General features: G+C 37.0%; 1 protein-coding gene across 2 annotated transcripts in view; it reads right to left on the reverse strand.

Annotated features, from left to right (window-relative positions):
* vav3a (vav guanine nucleotide exchange factor 3a) overlaps positions 1-24,744 on the reverse strand; it is a 160,869-nt gene that overhangs the window by 46,790 nt on the left and 89,335 nt on the right. For both annotated transcript variants that reach the window (XM_087309779.1, XM_087309778.1), the window contains exons 11-17: positions 15,624-15,692; positions 12,245-12,331; positions 10,600-10,685; positions 10,355-10,487; positions 7,545-7,654; positions 2,762-2,863; positions 598-695 (exon numbers count right to left, since the gene is read on the reverse strand). In XM_087309779.1, the coding sequence (XP_087165905.1) occupies positions 598-695; positions 2,762-2,863; positions 7,545-7,654; positions 10,355-10,487; positions 10,600-10,685; positions 12,245-12,331; positions 15,624-15,692 (685 nt within the window). The remainder of the gene's footprint in view (positions 1-597; positions 696-2,761; positions 2,864-7,544; positions 7,655-10,354; positions 10,488-10,599; positions 10,686-12,244; positions 12,332-15,623; positions 15,693-24,744) is intronic.

A 24,744-nucleotide genomic window follows, 5' to 3' on the forward strand; every position in this document is an offset into this window, starting at 1 on the left:
CCAGGATTCTAAATGAGTGAATCTACACAATCCTTTTTTTGTTTTGCTGTGCATATATTTAAATGCAAATCCGTAAAATTCTATGTAATGAATTTAAATTGCATTAAACAAAGCTACAAATCTTATTGCTAGCTAAAGGCACAATTGAATTAGCAAATGAGACACGGGATATGCAGAACTGATGGGAGTTTAGAGAGAGCTCAGCTGTGCCTTAAAAGCAGGAACAAGGAAATTGTATGGTGGCCCTGACTAATGCCTGGAACAATAAGAACTGGCTCTGATGGCAGACACACAGATACACACACACATATATGCATAGATCCTGAGTTCAGCAAGCCAAACAAGCCTGTTTGTCTGTTTGTCATCACACATCACGCTTATCTATGTGGCCTAGGTTGTTATTAAGAATCTGTGTGTGTTGACAGCTTTTATTGCCCTGTCTGTTACACTACAGTGTAGGTCAATCATTAGTGTGCAGCGAGGTAAGACATCACATAATGCTGAAACATGAGCCAGAGGCTCTGTAAACAGACGCTTTATAATGTGCATGAACAGAAATTGCTAGGAAGAGCTTGTTGTGTTGAATGCGAGGCTCACCAGCACTGCTTTTGACACAGACTTCCACCCTGCCGAGACACTCCTTATGGGCGCCAGCACCACATTTAGAGCACCGGTAACCTTGATAGAAGACCCCTCTGATAAAATCATACACAGACAGAATGAGAAATAGATTAATAAATATGACACTTTTAATCCCTAAATATTCGATTTTAAAACTTTAATAAAATAGAACAATAGATACTGTAGGTAAAACAATAGAACAATAGAAAATAGATAAAACGGTAGACTGATAGAACCACAGATAAAATGATAGATTGCTAAATTATAAATGAAATGATAGATCGATAAAACGATATATAAAATGATAGATCAATAAAACAATAGCTTGATAAAACGATAGATAAAGTGATAGCTTGATAAAACAATAGTTTGATAAAACAATAAATAAAACAATAGATTGATAAAATGGTAGTTAAAAAGATGTCAAAAAACAATAGCTCAATAAAATGATAGCTCAATAAAACAATAGATTAAACGATGGATCGATAAAACAACCGATAAAACGGCGAATCGATAAAACGATAGCTCGATAAAACAATAGATAAAATGATAGATCAATAAAACAATAGCTTGATAAAACGATAGATAAAATGATAGCTTGAAAAAACAAGTGTTTGATGAAACAATAAATAAAACAATAGATTGATAAAATGGTAGTTAAAAAGATGTCAAAAAACAATAGCTCGATAAAATGATAGATCAATAAAATGATAGATAAAATGATAGATCAATAAAATGAAAGCTCAATAAAACAATAGATTAAACGATAGATCGATAAAACAACCGATAAAACGGCGAATCGATAAAACAATAGCTCGATAAAACAATAGATAAAATGATAGATCAATAAAACAATAGCTTGATAAAACAATAGATAAAATGATAACTTGATAAAACAATAGTTTGATAAAACAATAAATAAAATGATAGATTGATAAAATGGTAGTTAAAAAGATGTCAAAAAACAATAGCTCGATAAAATGATAGATCAATAAAACGATAGCTCAATAAAATGATAGCTCAATAAAACAATAGATTAAACGATAGATCGATAAAACATTAGATCGATAAAAGGAAACATAAAACGATAGATCAATAAAATGATAGATTAAACGATAGCTCGATAAAACAATAGATAAAGTAATAAATCAATAAAATGATAATTCAATAAAACAATAGGTAAAAGGATAGCTTGTTAAAACGTTAAAGGGATAGAACAACAGATAAAAAGATAGATTGCTAAAACGATATATATAAGGATAGCTTGATAAAACGATAGATTGCTAAAACGATAGATATAAGGATAGCTCGATAAAATGATAGATTGCTAAAACGATAGATATAAGGATAGCTCGATTAAACGAGAGATCGCTAAAACAATAAATAAAACGATAGATCGATAAAAGGACAGATAAAACAATAGATCAATAAAAAAATAGATCGATAAAAAAATAGATAAAATGATAGATCGTATTAAGAATAGATAAAAGAGAGGTCAATAAAATGATAGATAAAAAGTTAGCTTGATAAAACGATAGCTTGATAAAATGATGGATCGATAAAATGATAGATAAAATGATAGATCGATAAATTGACAGCTCGATAAAACGATAGATAAAACAATAGATCAATAAAATGATAGATCGGTTAAATGAAAGATAAAATGGATAAAAAATGGATAAATTGATGAATCAATAAAATGACAGCTCGATAAAACAATAGATCAATAAAATGATAGACCTATAAAACAATAGATTGATTAAAAGTTAAAATTTTTTATCTCATTAGGGTGGGTTTGTCAAAAGTATCGACTTCGGTACCAATCGGTACTTTAATGGGTACTGAAAAAAAAGTCAATTTCTCGCTAACATTTGACCACTGTTGAGTGTGTTCTTAAACACCGATTGGCTATTGTGTTCATGTGCTCAATGATATGATTGTGATTGGCTGTGAAGATCATTGGTTTACTACTCTTTGTCACTGTTCATCAAGTGCAAACACCACGTCAATCAGCTGATCTCAGTTCCAACTGGTACCGAATTCAATACTTTTGACAACCCTACATTACAGTGCATTGTGGGTCTTCTGGGTCATTCACAAGAAAATCTAATAATTCACAGGGCCTCTATGGTGAGCTCACCTCAGCAGCATTTCACATGAGCTGCAGGATGTGGTTGTCTCAAAGGTGTGCATGCGGAACTCATGGAAATTACATTTCCCGCTCTCTGGACAGATGTTCGATCTGTTGAAAGAGAACGTGAGAGAGAGAGAAAATGGGTGTTAAAAACTAGTCTGAAGGCCTCTTTGCATAACGTAACTCCATCTGTCGCCTGCTCCAATAAACTGTGGGCCTCACAAGACACATAAGGCTAACTAGATATTAGCATTTTCCAGGAAACAAAATGATAGTGTCAACATATAAAAATAAAAATCAATACCACAAAGCTAAGATGCTCCCTTTAAACCAGATGTTCATAAGTGTACTGCATTTATACATAATGTGGTTTTCTATCTTCGATAACACTACATTTCGAGGTTCAATCATTTTATGAACTTTAATCTTTTTTAGATACTTTAATCTTTAGGAAATGATTTATCTGCTTGATTTGCTGCTATGCTGTTACTAAGGTGTTCCAAGCTTTTTAAATTCTTGCATTGATTCAACAAGGTACTGCAAACATTCCTCAGAGATTTTGGTCCATATTGACATGATAGAATCACGCAGTTGCTGCAGATTTGTCAGCTGCACATCTATGATGCGAATCTCCTATTCCACCACATTCCAAAAGTGCTCAATTGGATTGAGACCTGGTGACTGTGGAGGCAATTTGAGTACAGTGAACTCATTGTCATGTTCAAGAAACCAGTCTGAGATGATTAGCACTTTATGACATGGCACGTTATCCTGCTGGAAGTAGCCATCAGAAGATGGGTACACTGTGGTCATAAAGGGACGGACATGCACAGCAACAATACTCAGGTAGGCTGTGGTGTTGACACGATGCTCAATTGGTACTAATGGGCCCAAAGTGTGCCAGGAAAATATCCCGCACACCATTACACAACCACCACCAGCCTGAACTGTTAATACAAGGCAGGATGGATGCCAAATGTGGACCTACCATCCAAATGTCGCAGCAGAAATTGAGACTCATTCTCTATAAACCCTAGAGATGGTTGTGCAAAAAAATCCCAGTAGATCAGCAGTTTTTGAAATACTCAGACCAGCCAATCTGGCACCAACAACTATGCCATGTTCAAAGTCACTTAGATCACCTTTCTTCCCCATTGTGATGCTCGGTTTGAACTGCAGCAGATCATCTTGACCATGTCTACATGCCTAAATGCATTGAGTTGCTGCCATATGATTGGCTGTTTAGAAATTTGCGTTAACGAGCAGTTGGAAAAGGTGTACCTAATAAATCGGCCGATGAGTGTTTGTAGTAAACCAACCGTACAAATGCATGCAAAAGGTCCTGCATGTAAAAATATACAGCTATTATGATTTGATATTGATATTTGACAAGATGTCACATCTGCATTAATTAAATAATACACTATTTTCCATAATATTAAGTTGCATAATCGGTTCAAATCTAAAAACCAGAGCATGAGCTACAGTACTAGTGATGCACCACTAATTAAAGCATCAGCAGAGCATGATACAGTAGCATCCATGATGTCGTCTATGGCACTATTACTGTTTTATAGTCCAAGACCCTCCCGCCCTTTTCTCCATCTCTCTCTCCATTCATCTCCAATAACCCTAGAGCGCCGAGTGCCCTCATAATAAAGGCATTAAGAGATGACGGACAGATGAGAGAGCTGTCGGTGCGCGCTGATGTCATGTCATTAGCACTCGGAGTGTGTAACAGCACAGATCTCCAATCAGCTTTGAGCTGCGGACTGATCTGATGACACATGACAGAGAGAAAAAGAGCACTGACTCACCACTGTTCTCCAGAATTAATGAGCCCTTCAGATAATTCTGTTAAAAACGTGTTATCTAATTAATCAGAGCGCCGTCTCTTGTCTTTGCTTCATTACAGAGTTTTTTTTTTTTTTTCTCCTGTCTTATTCCAGTCGTTCCCTTTTTGGATCTGAAGTTTGGAACACTCGAGTCAGATGCTGCACTGTGTTTTTCATTTGCATTTTTCTGATTGTTGCTGTCATAACCCAGCAAACAATTGTGTTTATGATACATCTACTAGACATCTAATAGACATCTAAATGTAGAACGCTTGGCTAAAACAAGGCTAAACTTGGGCTGTCAGTGAGAATCTAATAGACATCTAAGAATAGCCCAAAACTAGACAAGTCATCAAATAGACAGATTAGACAGACTTTATATAAGTAGTCATTCATTTCTGTTTATTTGATCACTAGTCTAGTTTTGGCCTATTCTTAGATGTCTATTAGATTTTCACTGACAGCCCAAAATTAGCCTTGTTTTAGCCAAGACGACTATGTTTAGACGTCTATTAGACATCTTTTAAAAAGTAAAAATACTTACTGGGAAGTCAGGTAATATTAGGGGTGTGCATCTACTCTGGTCTCAAGGTTTGTTTCGATTACGATTATCATGCCATCAATTTGGCTCAATTTGATATCTCGGTGCATCACGGTGCAGTGACAATGCTTTCCATACATAATTAGATTTTTTCTTCACAACACAATTTTTTTATATTAATATTTATATGGTATTTGTAAAACAATTTTGTCCTTTAATACAAGCAGTCAGATATATGAACTGTCCCTTTAGTTTTACCTGCTCAAAGAAAACTCGTTTTGAATGTATCAAACAAAACTCATGAGCGTTTATAGCAAATAAACTAATGTCAATATTATCCTGCTTGCTTTTTGAGCACTGTCTTACACCCCTATGATCGGTCATTGTCTTCAGCCGCTTAACAGAAAGGGCTGCGATTGGCTTTAGAAATTAAATCGCTGTTCACCGACGATTGACGCGAGTAGAACATCTGCGGTTACAGTCTATATGCGCATAATACGCGGTTATCACAGGTAATCCATAATAGACACAGTGGAGAAAACTTGCACTACAGGCACGCTCATGTCTGGATCCACAAGTATCGCTTTTAACAGCCGAGAGGAGAGGAAAAGTCACATCACAAACACGCCAGCGGGTCATATGTCCAAAGTGTAATAGATAGAGAGTTTTACAGAGTTTCTCCCTAGTAGTTAAAATGCAGCTCGTGTACTGTGCCTTCTTCAGTGTCAATGAAAGACTTTCCAGCAAATTCACAAGCATTGAATCATGCATAATAATCTACCTTTTTGATAGGGGCGTGTAATTTACTCGCCCTTGCCTCCTTCTCCATAGTATTCTACTGCAACATCGCGCATAGGAGATAAATGACATCAGTGCCTAATAACCGGTTATAATCTATTACTGAACCGATATCGAATTGTCCCCATCTGCATCGCGGTGCAGCAAAGAAGCAATTAATTTTGACATAAATGTTTTTTCTAGCGATAAGCGACCAGTACTACCTAATTTTAGGCCTACTCAATGTCTGAATTGTGCTTTTATGCAAATGAAATTTGACAGTTATAAGTATGTATGATTATATTTGTTGTGACAAAATTTTGTTGTGGTGGTCTTGGCTGAAAATGTGAACACAGTGCCACTGTCACACATACACACTGTGGAAAATTTGCAGCGCGATGACGTTATATGCGGCTGTAAGTGTGAGCGCGGCCGTCTTTATGACAACACTGTACTTTGTAATAGGCCAGTCAATCGGTGCACCTCTACCAAAAGTCCCTCATATTCCATGGCCTGGAAAAAAAAATACACTTCCCTGACTTTTAAAGTCTGGATGAGACTTTCATGATATTCCAGAGAATTCCATGATCGTGGGAACACTGAAATGATAATGTATTTCTGATATGTATTCACTTTTCCTTTGTAAATGTTATATGTATATGTATTCACTTTTCATTTTCCTTTGGCTTAATCCCTAATTTATCAGGGGTCGCCACAGCGGAATGAACCGCTAACTACTCCACCATATGTTTTACACAGCGAATGCCCTTCCAGCTTCAACCCAGTACTGTAAACTCTCACATTCACACACTCTCATAAACTATGGCCAATTTAATTAATCAAATTGACTCATAGTGCATGTCTTTGGACTGTGAGAGAAACTTGTGCACCTGGAAGAAACCCACGTGAACACGGGGAGAACATGCAAACTCCACACAGAAATGCTGGGACTTAAACCAGTGACCTTCTTGCTGTGAGGTGACAGTGCTAACCACTGAGCCACCTCTTTATTTCTAATATTTTCACATGAAATGAAGAAAGCAGTGAATGATGCACTATTGTACTTGCACTTTCATGAGAAAACACAGTCATGTTTTGCTCGTGTTCCATGGAAGAAAGATAGTCTTGAATGTTTGGAATTACATAAGTGCGAGTAAATAGCCAAATGTAATTCTGTTTCGTGAGCTAATCCGATACGGATCGTAAAGAGCCTGCAAAAATGGTCACACACACATTATAAGTGAACTTCAGGGATAATAAAATAATAAAGAAACTCATAAAAAGCTGCACAGCATATATTTTTAAAAACAACAACACTAACTAAAAAAAAAAAAAATCCTGGTGTGTTCTGTGTCTTGAGACTCTCTGCAAAACTGAACCAACCAGTCTCAGAGAGTGAAAGCCCGTTGGGTCACATTATGTTTTATAAAGCACACCTCTGCGAAAAATGCCTGGCTAAGCAAGTCTGTCCTCATTACCGTGTTTGTTCTGTAGTAAAAAATAAACACTAATGGTATTTCAGTGTTGAATCAGAGCCAGGACACACTGTCGGAGCTAAATCTTGTCTTTGCGTCTGCTGTCAAGGCAGATAACAAACCTGAAAAACAAGACGGTACGGTTACACACACACACTCACAATGCCATGCCAAACTGCTCCTGCCATTTCTTCTTTAGCTCCTTGGTTTTGAAGAAGAACTCAAAGCCGTTTTGACCCTGGTTGTGTGTGAGGTAGAATCCATGGCACCACTGGAAGACACAGAACATCAGTGTTATGAATGCAAAACACACACACACATGCAGGGATACAGAAAAGACAAACACCGTCTTAAAGCTGTTTGATTTGAAACATCAAAAGGCGCTCTAACGAGGATCAGGATACATGGGGGTCACTGTTTTTATGCAAGACTGATGAAATACTACTGTTAAATAGAGCTGGATCATCTTGTTATCTTTTGTATTGTGTTGACACTTATAGAAGTTTTTAACTGATGGTGGTTTTGACCACACTTAACAAATGGATCAGACTTTATCACTTGGAATAAAGCAGAGCAGATTCACTCAGATTCACTAAATAAATATCTTCTCTTTGTGTGTATTGCGGTGTGAATAATGAATTAAAATTATTCTGTTTTTACTGGATTTTTTTGTTTTATGAATGAAAGAAAATGTGATCTTAAGGCAGCAAGAGTTATTTACAGTTCATGTACTATACACTTACCTGACAAAAGTCTTGACGCCTTATCCAAGTTTTAATAACAACAAATAACGACTTGACTTCTAGTTGATCATTTGGTATCAGAAGTGGCTAATATGAAATGCAAAGGCCTCTAGATTACGCTTATTTTAACAAAATCAAATATGATCATGCCTTGTTTTTTAATTAATTAATTAGAACAATACGGTCTGTCTTTGCTCAGACAAAAGTCTTGTCTCTAAAAAGAAATAATGCCCAGTATAGAATATAAAGTCATGCTGCAGTGGAGAAACAATTAATATTGTGTATGACTCACATGAGCTTGGAGGACAGCATCCATACATCACTGCAATGAATCAAATAACTTAATAATAAAGTCATCTGGGATGACAAAGAAAGCGTTTTTGCAGGACTCCCATAGTTCATCAAGATTCTTTGAATTCATCTTCAATGTCTCCTCCATCTTACCCCAAACATGCTCAATAATAGTCATATCTGGTGACTGGGCTGGCCAATGGAACTTTGACGTGGAGCGTAAAGTATGAGAAGGAGCACTATCCTGCTGAAGAATTTGCCCTCTCCAGTGGTTTGTAATGTAAGGGGTAGCACATATGTCTTGACACCTCAGGCTGTTGATGTTACCATCGACTCTGCAGATCTCTCGCACGCCCCCATACTGAATGAAACCCCAATCCATGATTTTTCCTTGACCAAACTTGATTGATTTCTGTGAAAATCTTGGGTCTAGGCGGGTTCCAACAGGTCTTCTGCAGTATGTGGATGATTGGGATTCAGCTCAACAGATGATTCATCTGAAAAATCTACCTTCTGCCACTTTTCCAAATGATCAACTAGAAGTCAAGTTAATATTTGTTGCTCTTACAACTATGATCAACGACAAGACATTTGTCAGAGTATTATCCAAAAGCTTCAGTGCAATAAATATTACAAATATAACTAACCTTTTTGGTAACAAAATTTGGAGTTTTTGATCACAGAAATATTGTGAAATTTCATTACAATTTAAAATATACTGATTTGGTGCTTGAAATACTTCTGATTATCAACAAAGTTAAAACATTTTGCTCCCTAATATTGTTGGTGTTTTGATTTGTTTGTTATTTTTCTGAAAAAGCCATGCATTCAGTGTATTGGATACTTCTTAAACCCTTAAATGTTATGTTATGCCTTCAATTTAAACCCTTCAATTTACAATTTACATTGATTATGTTTGTGTTTCTAGTACAGTCTGACAAATTCTTAGCAAATTAAATGTAAAATGTCAATGTGAAGCATTTTAATACAACATTTTATTTAATATAATATTCTAATATTATAGATTCTAATCAAATAAAATAGAATACTTCCATGAAAAGATTTGATTGTCCAATTATTATTAGATGGCAGCACGGTGGCGCAGTGGGTAGCACAATCACCTCACATCAAGAAGGTCGCTGGTTCGACCCTCGGCTGGGTCATTTCTATGTGAAGTTTGTGTGTTCTCCCCATGCTCGCTTGGGTTTCTTCCGGGTGCTCCGGTTTCCCCCACAAGTCTGAAGACATGTGGTACAGGTGAATTGGGTAAGCTAAATTGTCTGTAGTGTTTGTGTGTGCTTTAGTGTGTATGGGTGCTTCTTAGTGATGGGTTGCAGCTGGAAGGGCATCCGATGCTTAATACATATGCTGAATAAGTTGGCGGTTCATTCCGCTGTGGTGACCCCAGATTAATAAAGGGACTAAGCCGAAAAGAAAATGAATGAATGAATTATTATTAGATAATACTGACTAGATCACACAGACGACAGTGCAGTTTTTCCTTACAAAACAAGAATGACATTTAAAGAACCTGCAAGTATATTGTAATTTCCTCTCTTATTATCATATTCTAAAAGTTTTATTACATAAATAAAAAATAAAAAAAAAAACGTTTATCAACACATCCAACTTATCTATCATTTTCTTAAACCTGTAGCATCATTTCTCAGCCACACACACTCTCATGCATGTAATATTTACAGCACCATCTACCAAGTAATTGTCCTGGCACAGCAGCATGTAATGTATCATAACAAACAACATCATGTTTTCTAATTTAGCAGTGTCTGGCAACGTCTGCGTTTGTTAGCAATCGCTAGACGGTTTTTAATAGGAAACACCATCTGTGCGAATGAAAGCTGTTCTAGCGCAGTAACTGATTATGGCAGAACAGCGCAGTTGCTGCCCTCTGCTTTTTTGGGAGGCCGTCTGCGCACCTTTCGGTTTTCTTTTTCTGAGGTGGGGTTGTTGGTGATCTTGAAGGAGTGGAGGTCGATCACCTCCTTCATCTCGTAGTTATCGCCTCGCCGTTTGCATACGATCACGGCCGAGTCAAACAGGAAAATGTGCCTGCGGGAGAAGATCAAGAGAGAAACAGAAGAAATAAAAGAAGAGCGCTTGAGGTGACGCTTTGGTAACTCGGAGGCCTCGGGTTCAGAATCGCACACTTTCATCATCTCACCTGTCTTGTTTGGCTCGTTTGTCGACTGAAGCGACTCGCACTTCGCTGTCACCTTTTGGTCTGCCATAGTTACGGAGAGACTGATTCTGCAGAGCGGAGACACAGAGCAAATACACTTGTAGAGGTCAATGTTTTGGAGTTTGATGCTTTCTTAAAAATAAAAATCTTCAAAAGCTTCTGCAGGTTTCACCAAGTCCAATTTAAGACTTTTTAAGAGCTTTTAAAGACCATGAAGAATGAAATTTCACACTTATACAGGACTAAACACTTTTTTTTAAATCACCCAACAGAAAAAAATACTTTCCCCATCAAAATACAAATTCTAATTAGTTATTTTTTAGCCACATATTTTAAATGATGTAGCAAAACAAGCAGACCAGAGTTGCATAATTGCATGGTTTTCAACATAACTTTAAAAAAACTCTTTAAGAAAATCTATTTATGCACAACACACTGTTATAATATTAGTTATGAATATAGTTTTGCCAAAAGTTTTATTAAGGTTGTATTGTCGATTAGGTAGCTTTACATAAACGAAGGAAAATTAAGTGAAGTTTCACAAACTAATTTCGAGAGTAGCACGTGATATGATTGACCGCAGCTGGTCTCTCATCTATTATCATTGGTTAGCCAATCAGATTAATCCAAACTCACTATACTGTAAGTAGCCTCGCAAAAATGTACTCCCTTATCTTCGTTTTCCAAAGAAACCCCCGTCCACCCCTTCTCCCCCTCTCTTCCTTTACCATGGGGAGCTCTCAAGAACCACCTGATCTCTTACTCCCCTTACATGCTCTATCGACCAGGCGGGAGCCATGGGCTCAATTATCTCTGAGCTCAGGGTTCTCTCCCGGGAGAGAACTCTCTCTGCCAAACCTGCTAATAGCATCAAGCAATATCTGAGCTTGAAGACCCAATAAAAAAGATTTAAGACCTACAAGACACTATTTTAGTGAATTTAAGACTTTTAAGGCCTAATTTATTAATATTTTTTTTTATTTAAGACATTTTAAAGATTTTTAAGGTCTTTTTTATTTTAACTGGATAATTTGTAGCTTTTGTCAGCTAATTTCATCTTCCGGGTTTAAAATAATTTTTGGAGTGAGATCAAAATTGGTGACATAGCGCCAATCTCCTAGTGGAGTGATTTCTCATTATTATTCACAGCAGAGTTTTCTTACCCTATAAGAAGACCCTGCTTCTTAATTATTCATAAGCGAACATGCTTTCTGAAGGCAAGAGACATTTTACTATATCAAGGTTTAAAACAATAGTATTTACTATTAATTACTATAGGATTTTCTCCCAAAACTGCTTTTTTAAAAATACATTCTATTATTTAAACAAAGATATTACTCTTAAGGCTTTCAAAAACACTACAGATTTACTATAAATGACTATAGTATTTTTTTCATGTGGGTGTCTGCATTTACTTTCCCAAAACTGCTTTTTAGAAAAGACATTCTGTGATTTAATTAAACAAAGCATGTGATATTGCTCAAAAGTAAACAAAAAACACTTTAGTATTTGGTATTAATTACTATAGTATTTTTTTGTTCTTGTGAATGTCTGAATTTAATTCCTTAAAACTGCTTTTTTAAAAAGGCATTCTGTGATTTAAACAAAAGCGTGGGATTTTGCTCACAAGGTTCTCTATGGACTTCTGGTACTGGTCGATGTCTCGTAGAGTCTCGATGTCTCTCTTCACCTCGTTGACATACTGAGCCAAATCCTGCACACAAAAAAACACCTCCACATTCAACACACGCAGACTTTGACCTGACTGTGAACAAGGAAAAAATTCCAGCTAAAAATAAACACATTTCACCCTCAGCTTCCCTATTGACAATGGCGGCCCGTCTGATGTTTTCAAGAGACATGTTTCCATCTAAAAATGTCAAATAAAGAGAGAAAAAAATGAAAACTGTCTCATTCCTCATAATGAGAGATTGGGAATCTGGATGGCCCAGCGTGAGGAGCTTTAAGGGGAGCACTTGAGGAGGTTAACCATGTTAGCCTGATACCCCAATCAATGCTAAGTGGCTAATTTACCCAAATGAAATCATCGCAGCCCTCTGTGCACAATCTGCACAATCTTCTCAGCTTGATTTGCCTCAATTAGCGGACGCTTACCTGTCAAGACGCATTCGGCACCATCTTGATCATGTCTGAGTCAAGAGGGCCACATCGATTCTAAGTAAAAGCCTTTCTCACACACACACACACACAAAAAAAAAACTTGACGCATGGTGGTGCAAAATAAAGAGCTTTAAGAGAATCGAATGTGTGACTGTTGTAATTTGAAATTGAACACGCATGACCTTTGATGTGGCAATGGAGGATTACGCAGGAGACCATGCAACTGACAGCTTGTTAAAAAAATACATACTTTCAATAACATGCCAAGCTAGTCATATATTTATCAATGAAAATATCAAAGAACTTAACTACAAAACTAAAAATTGTAAACAAAAGTTAATACAGCTGCACTTTCTATTTTTTAAATAATTTTCCTGCAAATCTATAATACAAGTAATACTATCTATATTATAAAATGTAATAAAGAAATGACTTAGTTCTATATACTGTAGTTACTTGCCTAGTTAATTTAATGATCTTTTAAAGCTTTTAAATAGCACTTTCAACTAAAAACTGGTTATTTGCAAACTAACAAGTAAAAAAAACGTTTACTGTTAACATGGCAAAGACAAAAGAAATGTGTTTTAATTCATTTTAAATTAGTTTTTTAAATTTCTCTCTCTCTCTCTCTCTCTCTCTCTCTCTCTCTTTTTTATACATCTTGTATTAGTTGTTGTAAAAAAAAGATCAATTATATATATGCAGTGCGATGTGGCTGTATATCGGCACTGGTGGTAGGTGTGCGTTGGCTCGATGCTGCATGCCGAGTGCCTTAGTGTCGCACCAGTGATGGAATACAGCCATATCACACAACTATGAGTGTGATATTGCATTTATACAACTGTTCAACGACACAATCGTGTGTATAAAAATGAAAATCAAACACGGAGAGTCTAAAAACCCTTTTGTAAAAGGAACTACTTTCTTCTGCCGTTCACTCACATCTGCAGCTGACATGAGAACTGCAGAAACCGTTGCTAACTAACAGACGTCACTTTACAGCTAGTATTTGAAAGATTTTCTAGCATAATTTCTAAAATGATAACAAAACAAGTGATTTCGCTCACATTTTAAGATTACAAGGCTGAACAGCATGAAATGCCATCAGTGTACAGAGATTTTCAAGTATTTCTTTGTTGCAATCAGGAGATCACAATATTTAACCACTGAAAAAGCCAAAAGCAAGGTAAAAAGCCAAAGAAAATCAAACACTATCAGAATACTATGGAATAAATACAGCACTACAAAATACAAAAGAGAGGGATGAACATAGAGGGCTAAGCGCAAAGTTTAAAGCGTAGGGCACAAAAGCATTAAAGGCATGTCCGAATCCCCTTTTGCTATAATAAGGACGAAAAAATACACTCTGTGCCATGGTGCATGGTCTAACAGGGTTGAGCTTATTCTCTTAATGAGTTCTGATTGTGTTTTGAGAATAAATCAATCAGAGTCACATCTCCCATTCCCTTTAAGAGTCAGTTGCGTCACACCATGGTGAATTTGCTATTTACATGGTGGACTTTGTAAGTGTAAAAACTGAGCGCTTCGCTAAAGAGAAAGCAGTTAAACTGACCATCTGCAGCATGATGATGAAAGAATGAGCCTCCTCCATTCGGCCTTTACTTTCACTTTTTTTTCGTGGATTAGGAAACAGTGTTGTATGCACAGACATCATTAGCCTAAATAATTAATTTTGTTTGTTAAGCGCAACAATTTGTTTCAAAACTATTTCTAAATTCAGTTCTAATTTGCAGCAAACGAATAAATGAACAATACTATATAACTGAGTTATATCTAAATACACATGCTATGCCCCATATGGCCCAGAATCTGACAGGTGGACAAATCTAAGCTAATTTTTAATAAAAACAAATATAAATATGCATATGATAAATAATAGTACCACTATAAATTGCATTATACCAAAGCAAATTGTCATGAACAAACTAAAAAAGCCCCCCCGAGATGAAGAATGCAGAGGCGGTGGTTTTTATATTCATGTAGAAAATAATTTTTAAAATATTTAATCTGTTAATTATTTTTCATTTGTAAAGATATTTGCGTATTGCTGTACACCCTGTGTGTATTAAGCAATGTGTAAGCACACAACTAACGCGCTCTGCGCTGGACTTTAGACCTGCTTTCAGCCCGTCTATTGAACAGTCTATTTTAGTTCCTAAAAATAGCAACATGCCAACAATGCGCCTTAACACACCTCTTATCTAGACCAAAACAACCATGAGTCCACAAAGTGGTGCAAGTGGATTTGCTATTTAAACGATGTGGCAGAAAACGAGAAAACGAGTGTTGCGTTGGTCTGAAAATAGCAACACGTCGTGGAAACAGCGTATGATAGGGCCCAGAATGTCACTCACCAGTTTTATAATCATTGGTTAGCTGTAGTTTGAAACTTACACTAAAAAAAAATGTATTTCTCCCCTAAGGACTTATTATGCGGTCTCTGTCATCATCTTGTGGCAGAACGTCAAGCGTCTTTCCTCTGCTCAGTGTGACAGGCTTACAGCCACCAAAAAACTAAATCTCCAAAATTATAAATATTTAAAATAGGCACTATCCTTATAAATAAACTGCATAGTGGCAATCTAAATAACTATTTTCTAACCTAAAAAAAGCCTAAAAAAAGTACATTTTCTTGTCCAACAGCAGCAATATATGTCAAACTGTAGTCCTCTGCTTGCCACTCATGGGGGCGGAGTAATACACAAGAGTGCTGATATTTCTTTATTATCTCGCGACTATCAGTTAATCAGATTCAAGAACCAGACAGAACTGTTAATTTTTTTTATTTTTTTGTTTTTATTATTTTAAGCATATGTATTATATAAATATAAGCTTGTCGGTATAAATTATACAGTGCGACTCACCTTCATGGCGTCCAGCGCCTGCCGTAAGTTAGTCTTGTCTGTGGCATCATGTGTGTGTTTGACCAGCTCCTGTCAGGAAGAAAACAAGATCTGAGATCAGTGTCTTATTATTGGCAGATGAGGATGATGATGACAGTCTGCTGGAGGACATCTGTCACTCTCACAACACCGGCAAATCTGTTTACCAACACTAATCCAACACACACACACACACACACACACACACACACACACACACACACACACACACACACACACACACACACACACACACACACACACACACACACACACACACACACACACACACACACACACACACACACACACACACAGTCAGATGAAATGTGAAGCCATGCCCTACTAAGAGAGTTGTGAAATAAGTCAAACATACTCAATCCAGACCATATGACTGCAATGGTTCAATCTGAATATTATACAAGAATATTAACAGCTTCTCATCTTCAGTGTCAGTATATTGCGCATATTTGTGAGAACTGTGCACTGATGTACCCCTTCGGATGTCCATGTGGAAATTCCTCTGTTTAAAACAAAGCACAGGTGCATCCGAACACACTCTATACTGAAACTGAGGTGAACTGGTGAACAAATTTGTTATTTTTGTTTAATGTGCACACTTGCAGCTTGATAATATTCCGATTGAACCACTGGAGGTGGTTGATCTTGTTCTGAGGATGATTTTTATTTTTATTTTTTTCTGGACTGGGCATAAGTCGAGACCATTGAAGTACAGTAGATAAAACACAAAGCTCTGAGATTTCTTCAGAAGTATGCTATTTTTATTTTTGCGTAAATAAACCCTTTAACATTTAAACCCTAAATATTTGCTGTTTTTATAGGTAGTTACGACACAAGATGAAAATAAAAAATTTAAATAACTATTGAAAGTAATGACATTTTTATAATTTTATTCAAATTAATATAAACAACTATTATACATTGCCATAAAATGTAAATATGAATATTTAGTAATATAAAGATATAAAAATAAAGCTTTAAATGAAGTTTTAGTTAAATTAATAAGTATTCTAGATTTGAGATTTATAGTGCTCAGCATATATAAGTACACCCCTCAAAGACCCCTCTTTTAAATTAATATATCTAATATCAACAGGATGCTTTACAATCATATATTTATCCATATACCTTAGATTAGTCAATACCAACGCCAAAACTGAAACTAATCGAACAAAAATTTAAGGTCAAAGTCTAAAACTTAGTACACCCAAATTATTATGTTGGGAAAAATACAAAATAAACTATTAATAAACAAGACAATCAAAAGAAGCATAAAAAATATCAAATTTAATTTATTATTAGTTTTTTTTTGCAATAGCTCATTTCAATTTAATATTTTGTTTATACATTTGGCTTGTATACTTGTAATACTTTCTATTTCTATATTTTTAATGTATATAACTGTTATAAAATTGTTGTGTTTAAAGGCACCAAAAGTTATTATCGATATTAACTAAAAAATGGAATTAAAAAAAAATATTTTCAAATGGGGGTGTACTTATTTATGCTCACTGCATATAGATATTCATTCATTCATTTATTGATTTTCATTCAGCTTAGTCCTTAGTCACTGGTGAATAAGCTTAGCTTACCTTATTCACCAGGGGTCACCACAGCGGAATGAACCACCAACTTATCTAGCATATGTTTTACACAGCAGTGCAACCCAGTAATGGGAAACACCCAAACACACTTATTCCCACTCATACACTAAGGCCAATTTAGTTTATTCAGTTCACCTACAGCGCATATCTTTGGGCTGTGGGGAAAACCGGAGCACCCAGAGGAAACCCAGAGCAAACTGCCAACTGGCCCAGCTGGGACTCGAACCAGCGACCTTCTTGCTGTGAGGTGACAGTGCTAACCACTGAGCCACCATGTCACCCTGTATATAGATATAATAATATAATTCAACATACAGCACTTACATATTTAACATATACTTAGTATTTATCTAAACACTATTGATTATTTTTGTGTTGGTTAAGATTATATGCTACTCAAGTTCGGAATTATTTATTTTATTATTCTTATTACATTTTTTTGCATGCAAGTTCATCAGTCTAAAAAAGAAACAGCCTCTAACACAATTCAAAGTCTTAAAAAAACCAAACAAACAAGCTGATTATGTGACAAGCACTGAATACAATAATACACAGTGTAGCGTGTCTTTCTAACTTACTTTCTCTTTCTGCCTCACACACAAACACACACACACACACACACACACACACACACACACACACATGCGCGCTGAAATAATATCCCACCCTGCATCGCAGGTTCAAGAATTGAAATGAGAAGCAAAAGGTTTTTTGTGGGCTTGAAATTGCCTTCCTGCTCCGGGATGAAGTAAACAAGACATCTGGGCCAGTCTGCAGGATAAGGGAGGCTGCTATGAATGTCCTTTACTCGGGTCTGATAAATGGCTTCCTTTTGGCCTAAGAGATATATTGCCATCCAGCACAAGCCAAATCCCCTGCGTCAGTCAAGCTGAACCTGCGCATTATTATCAGCAGAAAGACGGACATCACCTTATTTTTCATTCTCACTTCCTCCTGCCTCACACAGAGACAGAGACAGAGAGAGACAGACGGGATATCAGCCTAACATACAGATTACAGCTCAAAGAAAATCTCTTATCCAAATCTTTGCAGAACATCATTCAGATTTGATTTCACAGAGTAAGATCCAATTCTTGTTAATTCTGCTTCTCTTGGCATCTTTTCACACGCAATAATTAAGCAAAAAACGATAGTTTCTCATCACCAAGTTGATGCTATCCATTACAAAAACATACTGTATATATTTTTTTATTATATATTGTATTATATTTTTCCTTTATAGACATTTATTGTCATAGTCAGGATGGATGCCTGTAAATTTTACTTCCTGATTTAAAGTAGGGCTCTTGATTCAACTTCCTACTTCTTTGTTCTTGCATTTACTGTAGTGAATACATGAATAAATAAACAAATTGTTATCAAATGTAATAGTAGCTGGACATTTAAAGGTTTGTACTCAATTTTTTTCTCTTAAAAGATGTTTCTTTAGCCTACCAAGGCTATGTTTTTGTGTTGGAAGGAATAGCTCACTCAAAAAATAAATAAAATAAAATACTACATTTACTGACCCCGTCAAACACAAAAGAAGATATTTTGAAGAATGTTGGAAACAGGTAACCATTTACTATCCATAGTATGTGGAACAAACACTATGAAAGTCAATGGTTACAAACTCATGCATTTTTTTTAATGATTTATATCTGTTACAAACCGCACAGTTTTGCTGCGTGTATGTTCTTTCTCTCTCTCTCTCTCTCTCTCTCTCTCTCTCTCTCTCTGTACCGGCCCTGTCATTTTCTCAGGTACCGCCTACTTTGGAGCACTATTGGCTGACAGGACTGCCAATCCTAATCAGCCGTGTGACGATGACATCTCTCTCTGCCAATCGCGTTCGTTGCAGAGCCCTTTAAAAACGGAAGCGGCAACGGGAGAAATCAGCTGTTGTTGTTTTGGCGTGTTGTCTGTTTGGTGGTGTCCGTGTGCGTTGTCGCTGTTACTGATGCGTACTTTGATTGAGATCTATTGATGTTGACTTTGAGTGAGTAACTGATGACTTTGAGTGAGATTTGTTTGAGAGTTCTGACGTGTGTTGCTACATCTATAGCCCGCTAATGCTCCATTCAAAACCTTCTGTGACTTGACAAGGGAGATCTGGAACAACATAGTAAGTCACGTGACATACATATTTGCACGCAGGATTATTGATGTATAGACACACTAGTTAGCGAAGTGCGCTAATTTTGTATTTTTGTTTATTAGTTAGAGTAAGTTCAGGGCGCTTTGCGCTGAAGACTTTTCTTTTCATATTGTTATTTTCTTATTTAGTGGATTGGGGAGGAGATTAAGGGAATGTTTTTGTTATATTTACTTCTTTGATTTCCATGCGCAAACTTCAGTTCCCTCTCCTATTTGTCTTGGTTCTTTTCAAATTTATCTTATGGTTTGTAAATATTGTAAATAATGTGGGAGCAATAAATCTTTTGCGGTGCTAATTTGTTGTTTGGTGTTTTCTTTTGCCATTTTTCAACATCAGTTTATACTTTGGTCATCTTTATGTTACTCCTTTTAATACCCTAGACAAATTGCCATCAAGGATCGTAACATGAAATGGGGGCTCGTCCGGGATATTTATCTGAGACATTAAATAAGATCAATTAAGGTAAGATAAAATAAATCATCTGGAATAAATTGAATTCATCAAGAAAATAATTTTAAAAGTAATTTTTGAAATTAATATTTCTTAAATTTATCAGATGGTAATCTTTGAGAAAAATGACCAAAGAAAAGCTGTGTTGATGGCAACAGAAATTGCTGTATAGTAGTTGACATTTAGGTAAGTTGCAGAAGTAGCAGTTGGCAGCACTTTTTGAGCACGTGACACTTTAATTTAAAATGTTCAGTTTAGAGGAATTTGTTAAGAGTCCTTCATTGGAGCTGCTTGACGTTTGTCGGAAACAAGACTTGTTTTTGATTGCTGATCATTTTAAACTGGTAGTTAACAGACAGGATCGTAAAGCTGAAATTAAGCAAAAGTTAACAGAGCAGTTGGTTGAGCTTAATGTTCTTATCACGCCAAATATTGAAATGGATGAGACGGCTGATCATGCAAGCCTTGGTGATGAGGTGGTGACTTCTTTAGATATGGGAGATCAGAACGTGTGTAGTGGCAGTACAGATGCAGAAGCAGGGGTGGAGGCCGCTGTTGATACTAATGTTGGTTTGCCACCGTTTGAACCGTTCTCCCCATTCTCCATAGGTTCACGAGATGATGCGCGACTGAAAGTTCGCATGGCACGTCTTTATTATGATGCGCAAGAGCACACCCGTCGGGCTGAAATTGACTTGCGTTTGCAGATACGCAGACTCGAAATCGAGGCTGATACGCAGGTGAGACTGCGCCAGCTCGAGTTGGACGCTTCAAAGAAGGCTGTGGAGGCTATTCAGCCAGTTCCAGCTTCTTCCTCTTCTTCTTCAAATGTATCTCCGGTGTCGACTTCATCCACTTCAAGTTTTGACGTGAGTAAGCACATTGCGCTTGTTCCACAATTCAGAGAATCTGAAGTTGATTCTTATTTTAATGCGTTTGAACGCATTGCGACTTCATTGCACTGGCCACCTGAGTTCTGGTCTTTGTTACTGCAATGTAAACTTGTAGGCAAAGCTTTGGAAGTTTATTCTACTTTATCACTTGAAGAGAGTTTAAAGTATGATTCAGTTAAATCAGCAATACTTCGTGCATACGAATTAGTTCCTGAAGCTTATAGACAGAAGTTTAGGACGCATAGGAAAACTTCTAATCAAACTTTTGTGGAGTTTGCTAGAGAAAAGGGCACGCTTTTTGATAAATGGTGTGTAGCTAGTGATGTGGCAGATTTTAAATCACTGCGTGAGCTTGTTCTTTTAGAGGAGTTCAAGAATTGTTTGCCTGAGAGAGTGGTAGTTTATCTTAACGAACAAAAGGTAAATTCATTGTCACATGCCGCTGTTCTCTCTGATGAATTCATTTTAACTCACAAGAACGTATTTGTTCACTCACGTGTGGAGAATGCACCTGCCGTTCCAATTTTATCTAACACACAGTTTGTGCGCTCGAAAAATAATGCACCTAGAGTTGGCGATGAACGTAACTGTTACTATTGCCATGTAAAAGGTCATGTAATAGTTGACTGCCCCCGACTTAAACGAAAACAACAATCACAAGCTAAACCTGTAGGTTTTGTAAAGACTTTTAATCAGAGTGTGGCTGAAAACTCAAAAGATAAGGTGGAGGAGACGTTCCGTCCTTTTATTCTTAAGGGGTTAATTTCTCTGACTGGTCGTGATGAGGATCAAAAGGAAATCACAATGCTTCGTGATACAGGCTCAATGCAAAGTTTTATTGTTGAAAGTGCGATCAAATTTTCTGATGAGACGTCATGTCATTCTAGTGTAGTTGTGCAAGGAATTGAAATGGGATGTGTAAAGAGACCTTTGCATAATCTGCATTTAAAAAGTGATCTATGTTCTGGATTTGTCCGTGTTGCAGTTTGTTCTTCACTGCCTATGAAAGGGGTAGATTTTATCCTGGGCAATGATTTAGCCGGAGGAAAAGTCTTGCCGTTATTAGAAGTTCTGGATGAACCGACAGAATGCACGTCTGATGAGGTGGGTGAAGCCTATCCTCATGTTTTTCCTGTGTGCGCTGTCACTCGTGCGCAGTCGCGCAAAGAGATTGAATTGAATGACTCTTTCTTTCCTTCTGTTGTAAATGGAGAGGGAAATTTGAACTTTGAGAAAAAGAAACCAGAAAAGGTGAGGATTTTGCATGATGTAACTGACAAGAATTCATTGCATTTAAAGATCACACGAGAAAAATTGATCACTGCACAGAAAGAAGACAAAACATTGACTACACCTTTTAATGCTGCAATTTCACATGATTTGGCTAAGATAAAACAAAGCGCTTACATTTTAGACGACAACTTGTTAATGCGTAAGTGGTGTTCGTCACCTGACAAGGCAGAATTGGATGCTTTTTATCAGATTGTTGTTCCTGCCCCATATCGCCCACATGTGTTATGCTTGGCACATGATCATCCACTTTCGGGTCATCTGGGTGTAAGGAAAACTTACAATCGGATTTTAAAACACTTTTTCTGGCCTGGATTAAAAAGTGATGTAACTCGTTATTGCCGTTCTTGCCATGTTTGTCAAATTGCGGGAAAACCAAATCAGGTTGTTCCACCAGCACCGTTAAAACCCATACCTGTTCTTGGCGATCCATTCGAACATGTCCTTATTGACTGTGTAGGTCCGTTTAAAAAATCCAAAAGTGGTAATCAATTTCTGCTCACAGTGATGTGTTTAGCCACTCGATTTCCTGAAGCAATTCCTTTGAGAAAAGTCACTGCACCTGTTGTTGTTAAGGCATTAGTTAAGTTTTTCTCGACTTTTGGTTTGCCTAAAATAGTGCAAAGTGACCAGGGCACTAATTTTATGTCCAAGCTTTTCAAACAGGTCATGGAAAATTTAGGAATCACACATCGCACCTCCAGTGCTTACCATCCAGAAAGCCAAGGAGCTCTGGAGCGTTTTCACCAAACTTTGAAGTCGATGTTACGGAAATATTGCATGCAGACTGGTAATGAGTGGGATGAAGGTATTCCAATGCTGATGTTCGCGATTAGAGAGAGTGTTCAGGAGTCACTCGGCTTTAGCCCAGCTGAGTTGGTCTATGGATACCAATTGCGCGGACCTTTGAAGGTTCTAAAAGATCAAATTCTGGAAACTGACAATTCAAAAACGAATGTTTTAGAGTACGTAACGAAGTTTCGAGCAAGGTTGCAGACCGCTTGTTCAATTGCTAGAGATTCACTTGCCCGTGCGCAAAAAGAAATGAAACGAACATTTGACAAAAAGGCAGTTGCGCGTTCTTTTAAGCCTGGTGACGCAGTTCTTGTTTTTATGCCTATACCTGGTTCTTCACTGTCAGCTAAATTTTTCGGACCGTACGAAGTGAAAGAAAAATTGAGCGAGACTAATTATGTGATCTGTACACCCGACCGAAGACGAAAAACCCGCACTTGTCATGTGAATATGCTTAAACTTTATCATTCGAGGGCACAGGATGATGCTGAGAAAATGACGGATAATGCTGTTATTTCTGTTGTGGCTGTGACAGAAAATCCTGTTGATGCTGATGAAGATGGGCTTATGTTTCCAAGTATTTCTCAGTCTACCGTGAGTTTGTCTAATTCTGAGATTTTAAAAGATCTTGATTCACATTTTAAAAACTTGACTGTTGATCAGAAACGCGATCTTGTGACATTAATTTCTGAATTTAAGTGTCTGTTTAATGATGTCCCAACACTCACAAATGTCATTCAACATGACATTGATGTCAAAGATGCTCGTCCAGTCCGACAGCACGCTTACAGAGTAAATTCTGTGAAACGTTCAGTTATGCAACAAGAGGTTGACTATTTGCTGGATAATGGTCTTGCTAAGCCTAGCTCTAGTCCATGGAGTTCTCCGTGTATTTTAGTGCCAAAATCTGATGGTTCTTTTAGATTCTGCACAGATTTTAGAAAAGTGAATGCACTAACGGTTCCTGACAACTATCCACTTCCTAGAATGGAGGATTGTGTTGACAATGTAGGATATGCCAACTTTGTGAGTAAATTAGACATGCTGAAAGGTTATTGGCAAATACCACTTTCGTCTAGAGCATCTGATATTGCTGCTTTTATCACTCCAGATGCGTTTGCACAATATACGGCCATGGCGTTCGGACTCCGAAACGCACCTGCTACCTTTCAGAGGTTAGTAAACACTGTTTTAGCTGGTATTCCTAATTGTAGCGCTTATTTGGATGATGTTGTTGTTTATTCCAGAGATTGGAGTGAACATTTGAAGTCATTACGTGATGTATTTCAACGTTTTGCAAGTGCTTCATTGACCCTTAACTTAACAAAATGTGAGTTTGGTCAGGCGAAGGTGACTTATTTGGGAAAAGAAGTGGGACATGGTCAAGTTCGACCTGTGGAAGCGAAAGTTGAGGCTATATCTGAGTTCCCAGTTCCTACGACACGGCGTGAACTCCGAAGATTTCTCGGAATCGCTGGTTATTATCGCAGCTTCTGTAGAAATTTCTCGTCTGTGGTTAGTCCATTAACTTCACTCTTAAGCCCTTCTAAATCGTTTGTGTGGGATGAAAAATGCCAATATGCATTTGAAAGTGTGAAAACACTGTTGAGTAGTTCACCAGTTCTTGCAGCCCCTGATTTAAATCGTCCATTCAAACTTGAGGTTGATGCAAGTAATGTTGGCGCTGGTGCTGTGTTACTGCAAGATGATGAGCAGGGTATAGCTCACCCGGTGAGTTATTTTTCGAGGAAGTTTAACAAGAATCAGTTAAACTATTCTGTGATTGAAAAGGAGACACTTGCTTTAATTTTTGCATTGCAACACTTTGAAGTATATGTTGGATGTAGTGTACAACCTTTGATCGTTTTTACGGATCATAGTCCACTGACATT

This window comes from Danio rerio, chromosome 24, assembly GCF_052040795.2.
Source record: "Danio rerio strain M-AB ecotype USA chromosome 24, GRCz13ab, whole genome shotgun sequence".
Lineage (NCBI taxonomy): Eukaryota > Metazoa > Chordata > Actinopteri > Cypriniformes > Danionidae > Danio > Danio rerio.